General features: G+C 52.5%; 4 protein-coding genes across 4 annotated transcripts in view; all 4 read left to right on the top strand.

Moving 5' to 3' along the window:
- PTSG_09686 (uncharacterized protein) overlaps positions 1–763 on the top strand; it is a gene marked incomplete at both ends in the record, with an annotated part of 2,529 nt that extends 1,766 nt beyond the window's left edge. The window contains 4 exons of the mRNA XM_004988982.1: positions 17–69; positions 190–301; positions 455–504; positions 698–763. Coding sequence (XP_004989039.1) covers positions 17–69; positions 190–301; positions 455–504; positions 698–763 — 281 coding nt within the window. The remainder of the gene's footprint in view (positions 1–16; positions 70–189; positions 302–454; positions 505–697) is intronic.
- Positions 764–1,147: 384 nt separating this feature from the next.
- On the top strand, positions 1,148–7,668 carry PTSG_12909 (uncharacterized protein). Its single transcript, XM_004988981.1, has 14 exons — positions 1,148–1,669; positions 1,855–2,197; positions 2,455–2,750; positions 2,870–3,147; positions 3,520–3,662; positions 3,769–3,887; positions 4,031–4,608; positions 4,742–5,166; positions 5,419–5,519; positions 5,646–5,979; positions 6,089–6,150; positions 6,497–6,655; positions 6,912–7,031; positions 7,330–7,668. The coding sequence occupies exons 1-14, from the start codon at positions 1,421–1,423 to the stop codon at positions 7,552–7,554; spliced, it is 3,432 nt and encodes a 1,143-aa protein (XP_004989038.1). The 5' UTR covers positions 1,148–1,420; the 3' UTR covers positions 7,555–7,668.
- A 214-nt stretch (positions 7,669–7,882) lies between these two features.
- PTSG_12908 (uncharacterized protein) lies at positions 7,883–9,856 on the top strand (the record flags this gene model as incomplete). Its single annotated transcript, XM_004988980.1, has 6 exons — positions 7,883–7,912; positions 7,939–7,998; positions 8,137–8,244; positions 8,590–8,756; positions 9,108–9,240; positions 9,731–9,856. 6 exons carry the CDS (start codon positions 7,883–7,885, stop codon positions 9,854–9,856), a joined length of 624 nt encoding a protein of 207 aa, XP_004989037.1.
- A 1,715-nt stretch (positions 9,857–11,571) lies between these two features.
- On the top strand, positions 11,572–13,555 carry PTSG_09685 (uncharacterized protein; the record flags this gene model as incomplete). Its single annotated transcript, XM_004988979.1, has 6 exons — positions 11,572–11,841; positions 12,116–12,395; positions 12,492–12,608; positions 12,707–12,835; positions 13,020–13,060; positions 13,289–13,555. 6 exons carry the CDS (start codon positions 11,572–11,574, stop codon positions 13,553–13,555), a joined length of 1,104 nt encoding a protein of 367 aa, XP_004989036.1.
- Positions 13,556–13,801: the final 246 nt, after the last annotated feature.

Genomic DNA, 13,801 nt, shown 5'->3' with positions numbered 1-13,801 from the left:
AATCGCTGACACCTAGAATGTGAAATGATGAGTGTGGGTGTGAAGTATTTTAAGATGAGATTGTGGATGGTGATAGCTTTCATATCACCTCACACACACACACACACACACACACACACACACACACACACACACACACACACACACACACACACACACACACACACACACACACACAACTGTGTTCAGCTTCCGAGGATCCTGCGGTCGATCCCTGATGAGGTGGTGGAGATAATGCGGAGACGCGTTGTGTTTGTGTTTGAGGAGTTCTTCAAGTCTCTCTCCACCCAAGTGCACACAGGTGAGGGAGCGAGTTGTTGGCACAGGGAGTTGTGGAGTGAGTGTGGCGACGTTTGTGGTGGTGTGTGCGTTGCTCACTTGTTCTCGTGTCCATTCAACCACTCTCCCCATCTGCCAAATCGTGTATCATGACTGTTCTATTTGCTGCTGTCAGCACTGGAGTCTGCCAGGATCAACCTGTTCAGCGGCGACAACGCGTTGCAGGTGTGCGTGAGTGTGTGTGTGTGTCGACGTGCGTGTTCTCTTCTCCACCCATCCACACGCCATCATCACCACCGCCTCATTTTCTTGTGTGTTTGCTCACCTCCTTCCCTCTCCCACCCTCAACACCACTATCACCACCACCTTCCACACTTGCTCGTTTCCCCTTCCTTCTTTCTGCTGTCGCCACACACAGAGGGCCTTGAGCCAGCAGCTGTCACCCCTCCCCCTCCCACCAACCACCACTGCTCTGGTGGGATGAACAGAAGGGCGCTGCCATGCGATGACCTTCCAGCCACGCCTGTGCGGCTGTGGAAACAGCAGCAGCAACACCACACCACAAGCAAGCAAGCGATGAGCAACGTGAGTGCATCACTGTACGTATGTGTGTGTGTGTGTGTATGCTGCGCACAGCAACAGTGTGCGTGTTTTGTGGTCGCTGTCTCTGCTGTTCCTGTCTCCCCTTCTTGTCCCACATCAATGTGTGCATGTGTGTCGTGCAACTGCCTGTATTGCCGTGCTTGATGCGCTGTCTCATTCGTCGTTCTCACACACAACTGCCTGCACACCTGCACATTCTCCACCTTGCAGCTGCTGCTTATATTCCCCTCTCTTTCTCGCCCTCCCTGATGGCCATCACAACAACAACAACAACAGCAGCAGCAGCAGCCCACCCTCCACCGCCGATGCAGCAGCAGCAGAGAATGCACCACCACCACTTGCTGCTGAACACATTCCCCAACCAAGCAAGCAACCAACCAACAAACCAACACATTGCCCGCTGCTGCTGGCAGAAGCTGGCTGTTTGCAGCTGGGAGGGATAAACACAAAATTAGCCATTGGGGGAACGAAAAAAGCACCCCCGAACAAAAGTGCTCCCCAGAACGCAGCCAGAGAGGAAGGAGCTGACTTGAAGGCTATGAGTGTCAAGCACAGTGTGACGTCAACCCACAGCCCTTGTGCATCATCCCTCGCCGTTACGTTAACTGCCATCATTGAATTTGTCGAACCATGCGGGATGCTGTCTGCTGGGGAAAGAGTCTCCTGTATTCAAGAGACCGGCCTCGACGCCGCATATGCCGCCCTCAAGGTGGGCAAGACGCTCACATTTGAGCGCTTGAACTTCCAGCTGGCCCGGATCGCAGTCCACAAGGGCCAACACCATCAGGTAGTGTTGTGACTTAACCTTCAAACTAGACGCGATGTTCCTACTCATCTCTGTATTCACGCCTGTGTATGTGCCTATGTGCATGTTTGCACGTGCTTGCCGCGCGCATTCTTGGCACAACGGTGACCGAGCTCACGTTCGAAGTGACTTCTCCCTTGCCTTGTTCGTGTGTTACGCGTCATCAGGTGCAGAAGAAAGATCACAGGCGGTTTCAAGTCGTGTGTTGCAAGCGTGGATGCGAATACAGAGTGTACACGGTGATCGAATCCGACGCCACCCCTTGCCTATATCGAGTGACACAGGTTCAAAAGCACACATGTGCCGTAACCGAGAAGACCGTCAAGCCGAAGGTGCTTGCAGCATACGACGCCAGCATCATGGGCACGGCGAAGGCAAAGGTTGCGGCTGTCAAGATAAGATACGGCATCACCGTCACTGTACGCCAGATGCAGCTGTACGCTAGCCACGTGAATAGGATGGATTCCCCTTCACTTGCCCAAGATTACATGCAACTGCAGAGTGCAGTCGGTGAGACACAAACACATATTGCGGTGGCTCGTGCAGGATTTAGTTCTTTTGGGTACAACGGGGGTGGTGATGTGCGCATTTGGTGCTTGTCGGCTCACTTCAACGCATGTGTGTGGTCGTGTGTGTCTGTTCGTGTGTTTGCTCGTGTGTTTGTTCGTGTGCGTGTGTCTGTATCTGTCTGTGCACATGTCTGTCCGTGTGTACATGTCTGTACATGAGTGTGTATTGTTGTGGGACAAACATACCACTGTCGACAGAGTACATCAACGCTTCTGGGATCCATGTGGCACAGGCCGAGTTTGATGATGATGGCAAATTCAAACACCTCGTCGTGTGTCTGAAACCGACTGTTCTGTCTGCAAACAGCCCCTCTGTGCTCCTCGCGGATGCGACGTTTCTCACGGGGCCATCCAAGGACAAGTTGCTTGTGCTGTCACAGCTCGACACAAATCGCAACGCCTTTGTCATAGGCATTGCGATATTTGAGTCAGAGACGGCGGCAGCATACGAGGCCCTGTTTGCGATGGCCCTTGAATGCATGCCTCACCTCAATGCAAGTGATGACATGGTTTGCTCGGACGATTGCGACTTGTGATATGCCACTCTGTGTATGACTTGTACTCATCCAAAATGTGCTCTGCCTGTGTGTTTCTCCGCACCCGTTCGTCGCAGGGTCCGCATCTCATCTTCACGGATCAGGGGACAGGAGTGGGTGCAGCGCTACGCTCCCCGATCATTCCACGGTCGTGGGAACATGCCCTGTGCTGCTTTCACTTGAAGCAAAACATGGGCAAGAATGTCCGGCCGCTCTTTGAACAGGCCAGGCGTTCACGCTCGCTGCGTACCTTCAGCGCCGTTATGGACAGGATGCAGGAGTACCATCCATCTGCACACGACTCCTTGTGGGCAAAGGCACACCAGTGGTGTAGCCTCTTCATGTCTCTTCCGAGGTAAGGGAAAGGCATGTCTGTGTGTGTGTGTGTGTGTGTGTGTGTCCTGTCTGTGTCTGCGTGTGTCTCTGCGTATGCGTACGTCAGCGTGTATGCCTACCGCAGTGTGTGCGTGCGTCTGTGTCTGTGTACCTGTGCGTGTGTACGTCAGTGTGTGTACATTGCGTTTGTTTGCTTATACTGTGTGTGTGTATGTTTGTGCGTGTACCTGTGTGCGCGCCTGTGTGCGGTTGTGCGTGTGTGTGCATGTGCGTTGTTCGGTTTGTGCGTGTGTGTGCATGTGCGTTGTTCGGTTTGTGCTTGTGTGTGTGTGTGTGAGCCACCGCAATTAGCACACGATGTTGAGCTCATGTGAAATCTTTGTGTTGCTAGCTATGGCAGCAGCACCACGCAAACAGCTGAAAGCATTAATGCTGCTTGGAAGCAGTACAAAAAGGAAGGTCCACTGACCATTCTTCGACATGTGCTGAAGTGGGTCGCCAAACGACGCGGAACTGTTGGGCCAAGCAACGAAGGTGGGCGAAGCGATCGTGCTACTCGGGAGGCTTACGTAGCTGAGCATACGTGTGTGATTGGATGTGTTGATGAACACTGACACCAGTGCCTCCCCCACCTTCACAGGGTTGACAGACTTCGCAGAGCAGAAGATCTTACAGTCAATTGATTTGGCTGTGACGATGGAAGCCCTATCTGTGGGGAGGCATTCATTCAGTGTCTTCGCAGGAGGCAGCTCCACGCCGGTTGGTCCCACCTAGCAGTGGGTGTCATGGGTGCTTGCTTGATGTCACCTTGCTTGGCGTTTGCCTGATCATTCAAGCGGTATAATAGTCCTGCGAGTGCAGAGCTCATTCTTGTTGTTGTTTGGACTGGCACGGACATGCAGGTGGCACGCGTGACCGACGAATCGTGCAGCTGTGTGTGGTCGCACACACACAGAGGGCTTCCGTGTGCTCACATGGTTGCAGTAGCAACTGTCACGTCAGGTCCACTCAGAGTTGCGGCCATATTTTCAGCAGAGGTGCGCAGGAACGGATGGGACTCGATGCAGGTATTCATCCCTGGTGACGACCTGCCGCTCAACGAGGAGCACTGGGGCGAACTGGTTGGTCCGCCAGGGCGACGGCGCGAGAACAGGTTAGTGCCAGGCGATGGGAGAGCCGCAAGAGCTACGTCAGCAGTGCAGCCGCCTCCTCCTACGCAAGATGATGCCACACCAGCAGCTGCACCAGCCGTGTCCACAGTTGCGTCAGCAGTGCAGCCGCCTCCTCCTACGCAAGATGATGCCACACCAGCAGCTGCACCAGCCGTGTCCACAGTTGCGTCAGCAGTGCAGCCGCCTCCTCCTACGCAAGATGATGCGACACCAGCAGCTGCACCAGCCCTTCCACCATCAACACACATCGCCGGCTATCGCGTGGAATTCTACCATCTCAACGTGGAACCGAAGCGGCTCTACAGCAAGTCGCAACGGATTATGCGCGGGGCACGGCAGCAACCATTGGAACCCTCTGCACCGCAAACACACTCACAGCTTGTAACCGTGCAACGTCAACAGCACACACCTGTGGTGAGCACACCTGTTGTACTTTTACAGGAGGTGTATCCTCTCAATGGTGGGACTGGCAACAACAACAGCAACAATAGCAGCAGCGGCAGCAGCGGCGATGACGATGACGATGACGACCACCTCCCCCACCACAACAACAACAACAACAACAACAACAACAACAACAACAACAACAACAACAACAACAACAACAACAACAACAACAACAACAACAACAACAACAACAACAACAACAGCAGCAGCAGCAGCAGCAGCAGCGATGACGATGACGACGACTGCAACAACGACGACGACGACGACTACAACAACAACAACAACGACGACTACAACAACAACAACAACAACAACAACAACAACAACACCACCACCACTAGCAGCAACAGCAGCGATGACGACGACGACGATGACCTTTCAGATGTTTTGGCTACTCCGCATTGTGAGTGGCTACCCTCGTACAACCACTGATGTGCTTGTGCATGTGTCACGTGTATGTATACTTGCGCACGCAACGTGTGCATGTGTGAGCATGTACATGTGCGAGTGTGCGTGCGTACAGCGCGTAGGCGCTTCTGCTGCACTTAACTTGAATGTGCATTGGCAGCCATCTAATCTCTTCAATCACAAACTCACACTCCCTCACTCACTCACGCTCACACACTCACTTACACACTCACACACTCGCTCACTTACTCGCGACACTACAGTTCGTACCACGCTTCAACGGGGAAAGTTCTTCTGGGTGAAGGTCTCGCCTTCACTTCTCAGGATGCCGAAGAGTGACGAAAGGATCTGGGTGCCCGCCACTGTACGTATGCATTTGCTGCGAGTCTGGCGTTGACGGTGACCTTCTGCTGTTTGCGTCGCGCAACTTTCCATCGTCATCGGCAACCTTGAATTCACTGTGCGTGTGCGCATCCTCCATCACGTTTAGTTTGAGTTCCTTCGGGACGGCCATGTTTGGTACAAGCTGTGGGGCACTTGGAAGGCGCGACGGGTGCCCGCGACCGACGACTACACCGCTGCGTGGACCGACCACCGCCGAGACGCCTGGGCTGCCAAACACACACGCATTCGCAAGCTGGTGCAGGAGAAGGACCTTACGCCACTTGAGCAGGCCAATAGGACAACACAGAAGTATCTCCAGATAGCACATGAGCGGACGCGCCAGGAGCAAGATTCACTGCGCCAACGGCGGAAGGCGTTGCAACGACGGCGGAGGGCTGAACTTGAGGCTAGACGCCAGGAACAACTCAGACAGGCTCGTGGTACGTAGGTCAATGCGAACGGTCTTGGGTGGGTGAGTTGGTAGGCGGGCGCACGTTGAGTTGCTCATACACGTTTTACGGCGTTTTACATTCACGCGACACCCTTCAGACAAGCGAGAGGAGTACTGCCGCAGAGCGGACGCAATACTGAAGAGCCAAGGATACCATGACGTACGTGTTTGTACATGTGCTCGTATTTCTTGCGATTGTGCGTTGCACGCGCGTGTGTATGTGTGCGTGTGTGTGCATGATTTGGGGTGCTGGCGTGTGTGCCTGTGTATGTATGCCTGTGTGTGTGCCTGTGTGTGTGTGTGTGTTGTGTGTCCGTGTGTGTGTGCCTGTGTGTGTGTGTGTGTGCCTGTGTGTGTGTGTGTGTCTGCCTGTGTGTGTCTGTGTGTGTGTGTGTTGTGTGTGTTGTGTGTGTTGTGTGTGTTGTGTTGTGTGTTGTGCGTGGACGAGAACGAATCCGCTGCCGACTCACCTTTTTACTTGTTCCCCTGTCGCGACAATACACAAGTACATCAAGGGTGTGCTGGAAGGCACAATACAAACTCCGCTCATGGATGGCGAGGACGGGATGCGCCACTGGTCAGCCCGCGACCTTAGCGCGTCTCAATGTTCGGCCCCTTCGATTGTGTTTCGTCTCGGCCCTGCCGTCGACGTCGTGCACGATCTGGTTCGTTCATGGCTGCTTTGCTCAGCACGCTCTCATGTGTGTGTGTGTGTGTGTGTGGTTGTGTGTGGGTTGTATGTGTGTGTGTGCATTTACGTGTGTGTGTCTAGCCTGGGCCTGTTATGTGTGATGTTGCTTGTGCACGCGCAGGAGTACTTGCATGTTGCCAAGCACAGTTGTACCGTCTCCTTCCGTATTTGAATACCCACTTGCTGACGTGTGGGATGTCATGGATTATTCTCGTCACACGTTGCCACAGGACATGAACAAGTACCTCCATTGGTTGAGCTTGCCACTCATAACGAAGTGGGGATTCGCAATATGGAAGGAGACAGCCAGCTACCTTATTATGACCATCGAGCAGTGCTCAAGAGAGGAGGTGAGACACAACCCTCGCGTGCATCTCTGCGCCTGGTACCTCGTCTTTCTCCCGCGTCAACCCACCTACATCCTTGTAACTATCTTGTCGTCTCCTTCCCACACCCATCCACACGCACATGCACACATGCACACGCACACACACACGCGCACACACACACATGCACACATGCACATGCACACACATGCACACATGCACACGTACACACATAGACATGCACACGCACACACACACACACGCACACACACACACACACGCATGCACTCGCATGCACACGCACACGCATGTACACGATCAGGCCGATGAGTTGTGCGATTATTACGAGACTCTTGCCAGCAGCCGGCCCTTACAGGACCGGAAACCTCGCGGTATTGGACTACCAAACTCGGGAAACACTTGCTACATGAACACCATCCTGCAGTGCCTCTTCCACATCGAGTCATTTCGGCAGCATTTGACGCCTGATGTATGTGCCTGTGCAAAACGACAACGCATGCTGTGCAATGTGCTTGACCACTGCTGATGTTTGCTGCCTGGTTACACATGGACATGCAACATAATCGTGCATAGACTCAAACACGACCACGTGTGCTTGTGCGAGCGGATTGTGCAGGATGGAATCGCCGGCAATTTGGGTCAGGTGATGGCCGAGCTCGCGAGAGAAAGGGCCTTGAGCCTGGAAATAATAGACTGCACAAGATCATTTTACCGCGCATTTGTCAAGAACCACAGACAGTTCGACAACGATTACCCGCACGACTCCCATGTTGGTACTCTGGCTGTTCACCTTGTCATTGACGACGTGGTCGTGGTAATGCTGTGCCATTGTTACCTTTCCTGCTGCCGATGACATGACATGCTGCGCATACAAGTTCATCCATGTTCGCTACCACCAATGTACCTGTAGGACTTCTTATTGGCGCTCCTTGGTGATCTCCACGAGCAGCTGCGCCAGCCTTTCGCGGAGGTACGGTTGAGAGTTGGACGATTGAACGAGATGGCGCGTTACAAGGCAGGCTTAATGCCCGGAGAGCGTCTTTGTTGGGTTTGATGCGCGCCTTGTGCCTACCCCCATTTTGAACCTCATTTCCACTCGCGTTTACAGTCGCCAACCGTGATTGACCTGAGCACTGCAGCGGACGAGAGTGCTAGAGATGAGGCTTTGGAACAGTTCATTTCCCGCGGCACGTCCACAATCACAGACCTCTTTCAGGTTGGTTGGTGGTACATATGTGTGCGCATGCACAAAGTGTTACGTGAGAGCCTGTGTGATTTCATGTGTGTACATGTGCGTGTGTGTGTGTGCATGTGTGTGTGCGTGTGCATGTGCGTGTGCATGTGTGCATGTGTGCGTGCGTGTGGGTGTGTACATGTGTGCGTCTCGAGTACCAACACATGTGTTGCTTATATGTGTACGCACTTGTCGTGCGTACACCCAAGTGTGCGTGCGCATCGTGTTTTCAACGTGCATCAACGTGTTCATGAGCGGTGACCAACTGTGTTGAACCCGAAAGCTGCGTTCCCACGATTTACGTTTGATGCTGACACGAATTGACAGGGCCAATTACGCAGCGTCTTGAAGTGCAGTGTGTGCCATTACGAATCAAGCAAATACGAGACATTCCGGTGCCTGTCGCTACCTGTGCCGCAGGCTGGCTCTCATGCCCTCTTGCACTGCTTCGATCTCTTTTCACGCCCCGAGAACCTCACCGGCGATATGCGATGGTGAAATCACATTACCACGTGCTGTTCGCACTAAACATGCGTGTGTGTATTGTCTGTGTGCGTGTGTGTGTGTATTGTCTGTGTGCGTGTGTGTGTGTATTGTCTGTGTGCGTGTGTGTGTATTGTCTGTGCGCGTGTGTGTATTGTCTGTGCGCGTGTGTGTATTGTCTGTGTGCGTGTGTGTGTGTATTGTCTGTGTGCGTGTGTGTATTGTCTGTGTGTGTGTGTGTGTGTGTGTGTGTGTGCGTGTGTGTGTGTGTGTGTGTGTGTGTGTGTGTGCTGTGAGTCAGCTTCTATGTACCAACGCTTGGCTCTAACATTACGCATACCACCCCTTACTCCGCAATGCAGGAAATGCCCCCAATGCAAGACGCATCGCGATGCCGAGAAGTGCACGGGCATTTGGCGACTCCCACGCTACCTTATCGTCCACCTCATGCGCTTCACCTTCGACAAAGCTGGCATGCACAAGACTAAGACCATGGTGCGTGTTCATCCTTGTTGCACGCGCACGTGAATCCTCGAAGCAGAAGCATGAGTGTGTGTGTGTGCGTGTTGTGCGTGTTGTGCGTGCGGTTGTACATGCTGTTGCACATGCCGTGGCGCGTGCGGTTGCACGCGTTCGTGTGTGTGTGTGTGCGTGTATGTGTGTGTGTGTGTGTGTGTGTGTGTGTGTGTGTGTGTGTGTGGTTGGAAGGTGCTTGCTTGGGGAGTCTGTGGATGGCCTACTTCTGTCATGGCGAAACTTCCCACCGGCTCACTCGGCAGCTTGGCGGTGTGATGTGACAGGTTGAATTTCCACACAACCTTCAGCTCACAGGGAATGAAGTTATGGTGAGCTACTCTGCTTCTGCGCATTGCGATCCCCCCACCCCGCGCTCCCGCTACTGTTCACCATTGTCTCTGGTGGCACCCCACTCGCTGCCTTTTAACTTGCGCTGCTTCTTTGTGCACGGCAACTGTTTCTTTGTCAGGGATTTGGGGACTGCGGTCGTCGACCAGGAGAGCAAAGACAGTATCGCCTGTGTGCTGTTGCAAACCACTACGGCTCCACAGCGAACGGCCATTACACTGCAATTGCAAACCACAAGGGCAGGTGAGCGGCAGTGTCTATGCGTGTGTGTGCGTGTGTATGTACGCGTGTGCCCGTGTGTTTGTTTGTGCATGTGTGTGTGTGTGTGCCCGTGTGTTTGTTTGTGCATGTGTGTGTGTGTGTGTGTGTGTGTGTGTGTGTGGCTGTGTGTGGCTGTGTGTGTGTGTGTGTGTTTGTATACGTGTGTGCATGTGTTTGTGTATGCGTGTACATGTGTTTGTTTGTGTGGAAGCACCTTGTCGAGTAAAGGAATGTGTCATGCAACCATCACAGTAATGGTGCGGCTATGCTCACTCATTCATGACTTGCTCTGTTGGCAGATGGGAAGAGTTCAGTGACGAACATGTCTACGCACTGACAGCAGACGATGCTGTCAGCCCAGATGCATACTTGCTGTTTTACGAAGAGGTCCAAGAAGGGGAGCAACAAGAGGGAGAAGATGAAGGGGAAGGAGAGGATGAAGAGGAGGAAGAGGAGGAAGAGGAGGAAGAGTACGAAGGGGAAGAGGGGCTGGTGGTGAAATTAGCGCATGCCATGTCTCAACTGACTTGACCAACAGCAGGTTGTTGCTGCAACAAGTCCCCCACCCTCATGTGTGCATCTGTGCGCTGCGTGCGCGTGCGCGTGTGTGTATGTTCGTTGTGTGTGCACCTGTGGGTGGGTAGGGGACAGAGCGAGTGCATTTTAGTTTCTGTGTTTTGCATTTGAGTGTCTGTGTTGTTCCCACGTCACATTCGTGTTCTTTTCATCATACACGGTTTCACTTTGAGCCTTCATAAGAGTGCAAACGTATGTAATGTGCGATGCGATGCTGAGTGTGTTTAAACGATGCTGAGTGTGTTTAAATTATTAACCATCCACTTTGATGCATGTTGGTTGACTTGTTCAAGCTGTGTTTCATATGAAGTGTCGAATGCTTGAGTGCGTCACTCGAACGCTCTTCTTCTCGACAGCATAGACGCAGCACTGACCACATGTCTCCAAGGTCGCCAACACAGTCGAGCAACCGCACAGCTGTTTTTTTTTTTGTGTGTGTGTGTGTGTGTGTGGTTTTGTTGCAGTAACGCAAACTTATCAAGGCACAAGTGGACGGCACTCTGAACCCTTCTTCTGCTCTGTAAAGCTGCAAGGACTAGCACTCGCAGTTCTTGTCAATTCGAATACACACGATAACAAATAACACACCACAGAACATAACACAGAATACGGAAACAATAACACACTGTCAAAAAAAGATCAAACAGCTTGTTGTTTTGCGTGCAATTGCATACCCAACCTTATGTGTACCTGCGGTCTGCCAGTGTTACTTTGTTGTTCCAATAACGTCTCACAAGAAGGCAGGAGCATCAGGGGCAAAGAATAACTGCCACAAGTACAAGCACGGGACTCTGTACGGCCAGGGAAGCACACGTCTCCGCATTTAGCGGGATGACCTTCAAGTGGCTTCAAGTCAAAGCTTCAAGTCAGCTCCTTCCTCTCTGGCTGCGTTCTGGGGTGCACTTTTGTTCGGGGGTGCATTGTTCGTTTCTGCCGAGGGCACAAAACGCAGGACGTTTCCGAAGGAGACAGAATTTTGTCTGAGGACAATATTTCGTCCGAAAGCTGTTCGAAGGACGCGTGTTTGGACAAAATTCTGCCGGCAAAATTTTGTCGAGCCCTCCTGTTTGTCGCGCTCGGTCATTTTCCATTGAACGGCTTCACGACTGCAAAGAGAGTAGCAGCATGCCGATGCTGACTCAGCATCAGCAACTCTCGTTGCTGCTGATGATGCTGATGAGAAGGCGCAGAAGGAGGCTGTTGTTGGCGCTGCTCCTCGACGATGACGATGAGCGTGCACAGCTTGTCCAGCACACTGTACCAAACAATCTCTTCTTCGACCACTATGCGCTAGAGGACCCAGCTTTCCGCATGAAGTATTTCGTCACAAAAGCCCAGTTTATGGAGCTTTATCACGGTATACAACCATGGATACCTTCACGGCGCCACGCTCAGGTATTGTTGAAATGTGTGTGCGTGTGATCGTGTGTGTTTGCATGTGCGCGCGTACGTGTGTGTGTGTGTGTGTGCGTGTACGCGTGTGTGTGTACGTGTGTGCGTGTGTTTGTGTGTGTTTGCATGTGCGCGCGCGTGTGTGTGTTTGCATGTGCGTGTGTGTGTGCGTGTGTTCGTGTTCGTGTGTGTGTTCGTGCGTGTGTGTGTGTTCATGCGCGTGTGTGCAGCGTGCTCCTTAACATCAACCTTTGTGTTCTGGTCGCTTTCCATTTAGATCGACATGCGTGTAGTCTTTGCAGCGGTCCTGCACAGGCTGTCGTCTGGGAACACGTACCAGCGATGCCAGGATGCGTATGGGATCAGCCGATCCTTGTTTCATGAGTACGAGCACTGCATTGTGATAGGTCTTGATGAATGGTTGGCACCGTTGATTACGTTTCCTCGAAGCGAAGCCGAGGTGAGCGACGAGTGCCGGACGTGGTCGGACATGGACCCGCAATTCGAAGACTGCGTGGGGGCGGCCGACGGCACCCTGATCCACTTCACACCCCGTGGTGAGTCAATTTCTGTTTGACATGTCTTGACCTGGGTTGATTGTTGTGCGTCATTAACACCTCACTAATACCCCGATGCAATGTATGCCATTGCAGGGCTGACAGAGGAAGAGCGCAAGTCATGGCTGTGCAGAAAGGGGTTTATGTCCATGAACATCCTTGTTTGCATTCGCCACAACAGAACGTTCTCTTTCGTGGCTTCTGGATTCGAAGGTGGGCTGGAGAACGAGAGTGTCCGTGTTCTGTTGATCATGTCGTTCGCATGATGGGCACATTTCATACCAAGGCACCTTCATACTTTGCCATTTGAGCAGGGGCTTGTCATGATAGCTACATGGTGGAGCAGAGTGGATTCCTGAACACAATACCTCGCGGGAAGTATGTACTGTTTGACGCAGGAGGGCCTCTCGTCAACAAGCGCATGCTGACGCCATACAGGAGTGAGTGCGTGTGTGTGTGAATGTGTGCGTGTGTAAATGTACGTGTGTTTTGACGTGTGTGTGCGTGAACGTGTGCGCATATGCATAAGGTGTATGGGCTGTTTGATTGCACTCGGTGCATTCGATGTATAGGTTGCACCGCTGTAATGTTCCCTTCTGTCATGCCACCCATCATTCCGAACAGACACGAGATACCATGTGAGTGCGTTTGGCGGCAATCCCCCGGTAAATGAGCGGGAATGCTTCAACTGGCGCCATTCCTCGAAAAGAACAAGGGTATGTTCTTCTGCGCATGCGAATCGGTTCATAGTTGTCGATGGCATCGTGCTCGCATCACTATCATGCGTTCTCATAATCAATGGTATGCATGGGTTCTGACGCACGTACATTTGGCTGCCATCTTTGCGTCGCTGGTCGTCTTTACATCCCACCCGCACCTTTGTATGAGCGCAGGTGGAGCAGGCGATCGGTCATCTTAAATCTCGATGGAAGATCCTGTCGTCCTCTCGCTTCACCTGCAGCATTGACAAGTGTATACATTACGTCAACGCATGCGTTGGTCTTCACAACTTTATTGCTGAGCCACAAGATGATGATGACGTTGAAGATGAGGAAGACGACGACGACGACGTCGTTGCCCAGAGTCCGGCGCACGAAGCCCTTGTTTGGCGTGATAACATTGCCAACAAGTGCTTTGACACGTTTATGCAAGCGCAGTGATGGCAGATGAGCACCCAGCCGCTATGGTCGTGGTTGATGTTATTGTGAGAAGTGTACATTGCCTGTTACTCGTGCAGCACTGTAGTGTTTCGTTGGGCGTGATCACATGTGTTTCTTTTCGATTAAACTCAATTGTTTACTCGCGGAGCCATGACATGGGCACTTGCAAACAACAACAACAACACACACAACAGCAACACACACACACACACACACACACCACACACACTACAGCAACACACACAC

The sequence above is a fragment of the Salpingoeca rosetta genome, assembly GCF_000188695.1.
Source record: "Salpingoeca rosetta unplaced genomic scaffold supercont1.31, whole genome shotgun sequence".
Taxonomy (NCBI): domain Eukaryota; class Choanoflagellata; order Craspedida; family Salpingoecidae; genus Salpingoeca; species Salpingoeca rosetta.
Note: the sequence above shows the minus strand (reverse complement) of the source record. Positions and strands in the feature narration are given on the sequence as shown.